Source organism: Hordeum vulgare, chromosome 4H (assembly GCF_904849725.1).
Source record: "Hordeum vulgare subsp. vulgare chromosome 4H, MorexV3_pseudomolecules_assembly, whole genome shotgun sequence".
Classification (NCBI taxonomy): Eukaryota; Viridiplantae; Streptophyta; class Magnoliopsida; order Poales; family Poaceae; genus Hordeum; species Hordeum vulgare.
Window position 1 is genome coordinate 449247977 of NC_058521.1, and position 9415 is coordinate 449257391.

The window sequence follows — 9415 nt, forward strand, 5'->3', positions numbered from 1 at the left end:
TGTCTGCTTTTTTTATGGGAAAACTGGATGTATCTGATATTCTTATCAGTTGCTGCATAAATGCTGTTCAGGTTTGAATACTTGGAGCAGTCATCTAGTTTTTTAGCATTTACAGCCAATTTGCCCTTTATCAAACCTCAGACAAATTCTAACAAGAAAAGTCGTAATCTGTGTGCCCTAACAATTGTCAATCTTACTCTTTAGGAATGAAGGGCACATACTGTCGTCCTGTCTGTATCCGTAAATTCTGCCATTTCCACATTCTTACTTGATACTTCATGGTACAACCACCTAACAATCAAAGTGGTGGCTCTTGTTTTCTTTTATTTACCACCCTCTAATGACATTTTAGAATGTTCCCAGAAGGTGTACTTAAATTAAGAGTTGTGTGTGGATGTACTTGGAATTCTCAGGCTTCAAATTGCATCCAAGAGGTCCGCATCTTAGATGCAAAATAGTTAAGTTAAGAAAATTGTTCACGGGATTATCCTGGGGACTAGTGGAGTCGACCTGGAGCCAACCTCGGCAGAACTTAATCATGTCCGTTGTATCCCAGTGATGCTTATTTGAACCCAGGTATACTCCATCAGATCACTCTGGCTTGCTTGCATACATCTTGAGTTCATGGAACACTTTCCGGCAACCCTCATCAAAGCCACCTGCAAGCTGCAAATTTGGTTTGTTGCGGTTACCTTGGTTAGTTAGTTTGTAGGTAGCAACTCATAATGTCATTCGAAAGCAATTCATGATTGCAGTAGAATTACCTGATGTATTCGGAAGGCAAAGCGGACACCTTGCAAGAGCAGTTCCTCATCATTTACAAATGGATCTGACTTCAGTGCATTCATAATGCGGTTCATGTATTCTTTTGCCAGCTTCAATGAAGCGGCCTTTAGCTGTTAAGGTAGCAAGAGGATACTTCATATATGATATGTCTATTAGACATGAATTTATACTTTTATAGCGAAAAGGGTAGTGGGATAATTCCTATGTGTACCACATAACTCGTAAGTTGGTTTGTTCCAGTTGAAGACGAATTTGTAAAATGCACTTAGCTATGTCTTCTCTATTATATCAAACTGAGGACAAAGATGGATATTAGAAGTTTGGGAGCACATAGTACATACTTGGCTTATGATTCCAGAGTCAAGCATCCAATCCCATGGGATCAGGAGATCTTTGTATCTTCCACTTGCACTGTCCCTTATTTTTTCAGTATTGTGAATACCTTGTTCAATTCTACAAGGGGAAGCATGAATCATGTTATATTGTTCAAAGTTTGACAATGCAACAGCCTTACTAAATGCATTCATTTCATCTACTCACTTATCCTGTAGAGCTTGCATGCGCTTCAAAGCCATAGGTGTAGCCACTCTCCTGTCGTCGTGAAATGATGATGCTTCTGCTTCCAGGTTCTTCAGATCCCGGTAGGTGAATGCTGCTTCTCTCATGGCATCTGCTTTCTTCTCAGGCCAGTTAGGGAAGTGCTTGAGCACTGCCCGTTCATCTATAAGGTATGATAGTTCCCCATCTAGCCACTTCACAAACTCTTCAACATCGGCTATTTCCTTGTATGCTGCATTTTGAACTTCCCTTGCCAGGAAGCTAATGAATTCACCCTGATTTTCTACATCTGATTTAATCTGTTGGAACAATAATCGCAAGGGAATATTTTTTTGGTTTGGTTAGGAAATTATTGATCTGTACAGAATAATAGGGAGAAAACATGACTCAGATGTACATTAAAAGATTATTCGTACTATAAAAAAATAAAGAGTTATATAACATTATCAACTGCAGGAGGAGGGAAACAGAAATATCAGAAGAACATGTCGCATGCTCTTAAACTAACACTTGGCGCTGCTTTTTTATCCATAAAGAAAATGATTTCATATACTGTAGTGTGTTCATAAGGTAATAAAGATGACTGAATAGATTACGCGATAAAAAAAGTTATACTCTTGTTGCGTAAGTTGGTTCGAAAAGAAAAGAAAAAGTTATACTCTTTAGGAATGAAGGGCACATACTGTTAGGAAATTATATTGTCTTTAATACAACAAATAACTGGTAACTGTCATGTGGGAGGAAGTATTCTGCAATTGTCATACTCTTGTTGCGTAAGTTGGTTCGAAAAGAAAAGAAAATTGAAACAAATAAAGGAATTGGCAGCTAAGTAAACAATATATCATATGCACATACTCTGAGAAAAAGATAGAAGAACATATGTACTTACAGCTATAACATAAGCTGATCTGTTCTCTATCTCCCCGATCATGTCTCGGCTGTTAGTAGCTACTGGAATTCCCACAGATCCAGACTTCACATCGCTTTTGCCTTCTCTTCTTACTAACAACCGATACAACTCAACTACCTCTGGCACTCTTTGGACTGCCTTAGTGCTCTTCAGTAATTTGGAAGGTAGGGGAGGTGGCGGTGGAGGAGGAGGACCCATGGATCCTTCCTTTTTTGCCTTGATGATCGGTTGGATACACGTCGGACTTGGTGGTGGATTAGGAACCCTTGGTGCTCTTGATTTCACTGACGGTGCCCTAGAAAATTGCTGCCTGATGTAACATACCGAGCTGTTGAGATCGATAGCTTCCTTCACATCATCATTGTTGTGAACAAACTGTTTTTCCTTGAAGTAGTTGTTGCTGGTGGCAGAATTCTCCGGCTTCTTCCACATTATCTTTCTATCAGTATCCTGCCCTTCAAGTGAGGAGACTTGGCCTTTTAGACGGCTGACTTGATGCCTCAGTTGCTTGTTCTCCTCTTCCAGAGTGTGGTTCCTCTCGATCAGGCCATGGAGCTTGCTTCTCAGAAGTGCAACGCATGCATCACCCTCCCTCATCATCTCTTCTTCGCTAGAGGAGATGATCTCTGTGTATGGTGGTACTGATTCCTCTCGTATAATCTATATGTCTCCTACTTCATCACTCATATAGTTTGGTGGAGCACTAAAGGAGATGTAAGTGAGCTTCTGTACAATTCTGTTGAATCTAGGCAAGAGGAACTTACATATGTGCAGGGAAAAACTGGTGGAACATAAAGTTAGGTAGGATAGGTGCTGCTGCTAGGCTAATTACTTGTCCTTCAAGTGATTGCTATGGGGTACCTATCTTCTTTGTGTAACTTCACTAAAGAAAATTCAGTCGTACAAGCTTACGTGTTTCTCTTGTCCTTTTGTGTACAACTATTTTCCAATTCTATCATACATAATTTACCACTGTCTATGTTCAGTTCACATGGCTGGTATATTTTCTAGATTTACCTTTAGCTGTCGGTGTGCTATTTTATACCAAGCAGGAGGTAGAAGTTTTTTATCGCTCTTCTTTCCCTGAAAAATATGTCATTCTCCTTCATGCTTGGATTCTTCCGATTGCACTTTTTTTTCTTTTTGTGAAGTTCTGACAGCAAAGCTTGAATACAAGCTTTCTTCTGCCTCAAGCTGTGTAAAAGGAACTCAGATGGAACTCCTTTACCAGTCCTGGACACCTTTGGCTAATAAGACCAAGTGAATATTTTGAAAAGTAGAGGGACAAGAAGAAACAAAATAAAGGAAATCCGAGCAAAAAGAACGGAAAAAGCAGATCTGAATGTGTTTCTCTTTCAAAGCACACAAGCATTGTCACGTTCCTTGGAACTGTTGCTCTTGCTGTAACAATCCTATTTCCTAACCCATGTGTTGTGATTGCTGAAGATTTCAGGTGAAGCCTTTCCTGCCTGTATCTGAACAGAATTGGGCATCTGCTTATGTCACCAAATATAGGTGATAGCAGAAACCCGAAAAAGACGCATCAAGAAGGAAATGTTATAAAGAAAATGTGCGTATGAAGATTCTAGAAATGTTATAAAGAAAGTGTGGAAATAAACTGTTGCAGGATGAACGACACGTCAAGAAGTATATTGCGGAGAGACAGAATTAAGCTGGCATCCAAGGTTAGTCTGTGTAATCTGAGATACAGGTACCAGTGTAAAGTCCCTGATCCGTAGGGGATTGCGGCCATGTTTAAGGAGTTCACTGATTTTGGTGTGTCAGTTTCCATGCTCGGATTGGGTGTGATTTGTGTAGAATGCGATCTCAGTACTCGGTTGGTGGAAGTACTACATACATAGATGCAGTGCGGTGCATCAACTGTGAAGGATGCTTCATCAAGATCTGTGTATGGACCCCCTGACTGCATGTATCATTACGCCTAATGATGTACTAATAGTTGCGCTCATAAATGTAAGGAGTATCTGGGACTGGGTAGTGATCATTTTCAATTATTCATACTGTATAGGCTACAGAAGGCGGACAACAAACTTGGCAAATTATTATGGAGGTTATATATGCCAGATTATGCCCAGGTAAGCATTGCTTTCATGAGTTTTCAGCTGTACTAATGTGTAATGCCAACTAAAAAATCGGCGATACTTAATGATTCACATACCCTCTATTATGTTCATCTGAAATCAACAAATGTTTTTTCCTAGGCATAATCACGACTGTTGACAATTATACTTTTATCAAGCGTTTTCCCAAAACGTATAGTTATATCAGTGAAGTTGATGCTCGCCGGCTGCCAGGGTGAAAGTGAGTCTCACTCCAGCCGTTTGGCGTCGCTTGTTGGATTATACTGTACGTCGTACTTGGGTCTTGGTATGGCGCCATAGCGGCCCGTGTATGTAGAAAGAAAGAAAGAAATCTTGGCAGTGCATGCATCAGCGTCAGGCTTTTTCTGGTGAAGTTTGGGCGGTGCTTTCCTGACCCGACGTTTGTACTGGACTACTGAACGGTGGATCGTTGTCAGAGTACAGAAAATAGACCAGATTTCTTCACGGAAAATGACGGCCTTCAATCTGGATGGCGTCCGCGCGCCAGCTTGTTCCGGTGAGTCATCCCATCACGCCATTTCAGTTCACGGAAGTTTTTTTTTTTTTTTTTTTTGCAGCAGCAGATCACGAGAGATCGTAGTTATACTTTGAAACTTTCCATCACTAGACTAGGAAGCTCAAGAAAATGGTTTAGGCAACACAAGTACATGTGGTAAGCAACCTAAACTTGACATAAGAAAATGGTTTAGGTGATGAAGAAACTGCGAGTAAAATGCACAGAGCCACCACAATAGCAATAACGACGTGATTAGCAGAAAACCATCACTTTACAAAACGTTGCACTTTGCACTGCACAAAAAGAATGGCGGTGGCAGAAACACTGAACCGCTTTTTGAACATAATTTGACGTGGCAAAGCACGCACATGGACGGTGCAACGCCTAATGATCGTTAACAGTCGTCCAACCGGTGCGGTCGGAATGCATTTCCCTAAAGGGAAACGGTGCTAGCCGCCAGCTCACTCACTCAAGCTCCCTCTCCACCTCTCTCGCCTCTGCGTCGCCGGCGACGCTGCTCAACCTCGTCAGCTCGCAATGTCTTCCTGGAAAGTCAGGGAGGAAAGCAGCGAGCAGGAATTGAGCTACACCAGCATGGACATGGATATGTGGGTAAGATTTCCTAATGGTTTGGGTTAGGGTTTGGGTTTGGGGATTTTCCATTTCAAACCCAATTTAAGCTATGTTGATGCTTCTTAACAAAGTAGAAATACCACTGTTGATGCTTTCTTATGTGGCTCAGTGGCGGATCCGGCCATCAAATGCAAGCTTCGCTAGTTTAGGGCCAAGAAATTTGTTGCGTTTGATGAATTAGAAACTGGAAGGACATTTAATGGTTGTGGTAAGCAGGTAATTTTTCTGTGCCTTCCTGTTTAAGCTTAGCCCTTTGGTATGTAGCTGGATTAGTTTGATTTTAGTGTTTAATGATCTTTGTATTGTTGACTGGGTTTAGTTTTACACTGAATCTTGTTGTCACTCGAAGCTACTTAACTAAAGTATTCAATTAACTGACTCTTGTAGGTTCTAGTTCACTAGCTAACTAGTTAATTGACATTTTGTTTTCACCGAATATTGTAGTGCACTAGTTAAATAGTGAATTGGATTTTTGTTTTCAGTGAATTTTGTAGGTGCACTAGTTAACTACTGAACTAAAAAAATTGTTACTGAATTCAGTATGACTAATGAAATGAAGTTAACTGTTAACTAGTGGACTAAACATATTTTCCACTGGATTCAGTTTAACTAGTGAATTGAATTTAATTGTTAATTGAATTTAAATAGTGTTAATTGAATTCTACATTGGCAAGGAGGTATTGATTGTGGAGTGATTGAGTGGATTGATGGGGCTTGGCCTGTTATATTGCAATAGCGCATGAAAGATCTTTGGGGCATGTTTCATGAGCAAAACCATGAAAGGGTGATGGATAGACAAGCTTATGACAAAGAAATAGCCAAGCATAAAAAACAAAATGAGTTTCTCCGAAGCAATACAGTGATCTTGTTGAAGATGTTGGCAAGCTATTAGAGTGGCCAGATGCAAAGGCGTAGCAAATGGACTATGAGAATTCAACAAAGGATGTTGAAGATGTGAGGGAGAAGATGGCAGAGCTAGAGGAGAAGGGTAAGATCCAGCTGAAGATGGAGAAGTTGAAGTTGGCCAAGAAGTAAAGGTTCATCCTTACTTCTCATGCAGATATCATCAGGAACATCAACGAGTCCATGAAGAAGATCAAGGAGGATAGTGTTCTTTAAGAAGAGAAGAACAAGCTTGAGAATGTGATCGGTGAACTTCTGGAAACTGGGCATGGGTGAAAGGACCACGGTTCGCCTAGAGGGAGGGTGAATACGCGTTTTAAAAACTTCTACGGATTTGGCTTTATCCTAATGTGGAAATAAACTAAGAGGGTATTTTTCAAGCACAAATCCTAAATATACTAGGCTCAACTAAGTGCACCAACAACTTAATCTAAATGAGGTGACCATAACAATATTACTGACAAGCACAAGTAAGTTGCACAAACTTACTTGAGCAATATCACAAGATATGTAAGTGTATGACCGCAAGTTAGAAATTCACACTAAACACAAGATATATCAATAGTAGCTAGTATGAATTGCGGGATATAAAGTAATTAATCTTTACAAGGAAATAGCCAACATAATGAAATGAGGAAAACAATATATAGTGAATGTACGCTCAAGTAATCAAAGTAAACCACAAGTAAAGAGTTAGGGTTAGGGATAATCGAAGTCACGGAGATGAGGATGTATCTCGATGTTCACTTCCTTGGAGGGAAGCTAGTCACCGTTAGAGAGGTGGATGTTACCATGAAGGGACACCAACACCATGAAGGCTCACCTTATTCTCCTTGAGATATCACCACGAAGGCGATTCCCAACCACTGGTGGTAGACCTTGAGGCGGCCTCCAAACCTTCACAAACTTTCTCGGGAACAATTCATAAGTTGATTCCTCACGGGAACACTCCTACTGCCTAGGAGTTTCCAACCTCCAAGAGTAACAAGATCAAGGGAGAAATGCTCAAGTCTTGCTCAAATCACGAATTCCTTTAGTCACAAGAGGGAGAGGGAGTGGATCTATCACTTGATTGCAAAATGTCTCAAGAACTCTCATTAATCTCTCCGGGATCTGAGATTTGGTGTAGGAGAAGTGAGAGGAGGCCTTTTGTGATCTACGGTTCATATGAGTGTGTTGCTCAACCCCTTCACGAAGTGGTGAAGAGGTATATATAGTGTGGGTGCAAATATAGTCATTGTAGTAGGAGGATCTCGTATATTCGGACACCACAAAAATTGTAGGTCCCCCAATAGTAAAACATGCATAATTTTCTCATGCAGACTCCAATCTTGATGATCTTGGGCTCATTTTAGGCCCCCCAATAGTAAAGCATGATTGCAATGTTATCAGTATGAATTATATTAATATCCATGATGGTAATTATATGCAAATCCACAAGCTTGGGGATGCTATGTTTGATGAAGATGATATTTTTAGTACCCCAAGTTTTAATGAGCAAATTTATTATGATGATGGCATGCCTCCTATATATCATGATTATGGTGATGACATGTATTCTATAAAGAGTAACGATAACCATGAAACTTGTCATCATGATTTTAATATTCAGTGTGTTTATGTCACACAAGTATCTCATGATAGTTATTTTGTTGAGTTTGCTCCCACTATTATGAATGAGAAGAAAATTGTTTATGTGGAGAGTAATGAAAATTCTATGCACGTGGATCATGAAAAAGAATGCTTTATGTGATAGTTGTATTGTTGAATTTCTTCGCTATGCTACTCAAAATTATTATGGGAGGGGAAGATATGCTTGTAGGTATTGCAATAATATCAAGTTTCCTCTATGTGTGTTCAAAATTTGGAAGTTATGCTTGTTTTGCCTTCCTATGCAAGTTGATTCTTGCTACAATAAATTGTTTGCTTGAAAAATCCCTATGCATAGGAAGTCTGTTAGACTTAAATGTGCTTGCCATGTGATTAGTGATGCTCTTTCGCACGTTTCATTTACTATTCTTACATGAGCATCATTGAAATCATCATCCCTAGCTAAAAGGCATTAAAGGAAAGCGTTTTTTGGGTGACAACCCAACACTTATATTTAGTGATATAAATTGTGGAAATTATTAAATACATTAGATTTTATGTTATAACAATTATGAATCTTGTCTTGGCATTACCTAAGTGAATGGTCTATCTTTACTATACTAACCCATCTCATGAAGTTACGTTAAGTTTTGTGTGATTGAAGTTTTTAAGTTTTGGGTGATATATCAATATGAGGAAAATAAGCAGTGGTAAGACACTAGTACTGGGGGATGCCTAAGGCACCCCTAAGCTAATATACAAGGAGTACTCAAGCGTCTAAGCTTGGGGATGCCCCGGAACGCATCCCCACTTTCGTCTTCAACACTATATGTATGTCTTACTTGGAGCTATATTTTTATTAGTCACATAATATGAGTTTTACTTGGAGCATCATTTTATTTTGTTAAACTTTGTTGTTATTTATAATCATGTTTTCAATAAAATTTTCCAATAATTGCCTTGAGGATGCTTGAATTGCATGTTTGATGCGTGTTGTTCAAAAAATAGAAACTTTTGTTGTAGTATTTGAATTTATTTATTTTACTGGAACGTGGAAAGTTTCTAAAAAATTTAAACAGTACTTACATAAAAATTATTTATCATGTCCTAAATTTTCAGAATTGTTTGAGTTACATAAGTACACTTTTTAAATTGATTGCTACAGACTGTTCTGTTTGGACAGATTGATGTGATTGTTTTGTTATCTACTTATCCTAGAGTTTTCATGGCTTATATTGGTAAATATAAATTATGAAAAATATATTATAAAGTACATAATGTTTTAAAATTATCATGAAACTTGTCTTGGAAATACATTAAGTGTTGATTTATTCTTATGTGTACTAACCTATCTCACGAGTTCTTTTCGAGTTTTGTGTGGATGAAGTTTTTGAGACTTAGGTGAAACCGGGATAT

The 9415-nt window shown here is 39.0% G+C and overlaps 1 protein-coding gene and 1 long non-coding RNA gene across 2 annotated transcripts; one reads left to right on the plus strand and one right to left on the minus strand.

Moving 5' to 3' along the window:
* Positions 1-169: 169 nt before the first annotated feature.
* LOC123448897 (protein CHUP1, chloroplastic) lies at positions 170-3009 on the minus strand. Its single transcript, XM_045125933.1, has 5 exons — positions 2234-3009; positions 1327-1643; positions 1128-1239; positions 765-896; positions 170-666 (listed from the first exon to the last, which is right to left on the minus strand). Exons 1-5 carry the CDS (start codon positions 2852-2854, stop codon positions 592-594), a joined length of 1257 nt encoding a protein of 418 aa, XP_044981868.1. The 5' UTR covers positions 2855-3009; the 3' UTR covers positions 170-591.
* Positions 3010-3276: 267 nt separating this feature from the next.
* On the plus strand, positions 3277-4354 carry LOC123448898. Its single transcript, XR_006631938.1, has 2 exons — positions 3277-3939; positions 4040-4354. It is a non-coding gene; the product is annotated as an uncharacterized LOC123448898 (long non-coding RNA).
* Positions 4355-9415: the final 5061 nt, after the last annotated feature.

Coding starts and splice junctions, on each gene's coding strand:
- LOC123448897 (XM_045125933.1), bottom strand. CDS start 2,854: ATGATGAGGGAGGGTGATGCATGCGTTGCACTTCTGAGAAGCAAGCTC. Junction 1,240..1,326: donor ATGCAAGCTCTACAGGATAA/GTGAGTAGATGA, acceptor TTCCCCTTGTAG/AATTGAACAAGGTATTCACA. Junction 667..764: donor TTGCCTTCCGAATACATCAG/GTAATTCTACTG, acceptor CCAAATTTGCAG/CTTGCAGGTGGCTTTGATGA.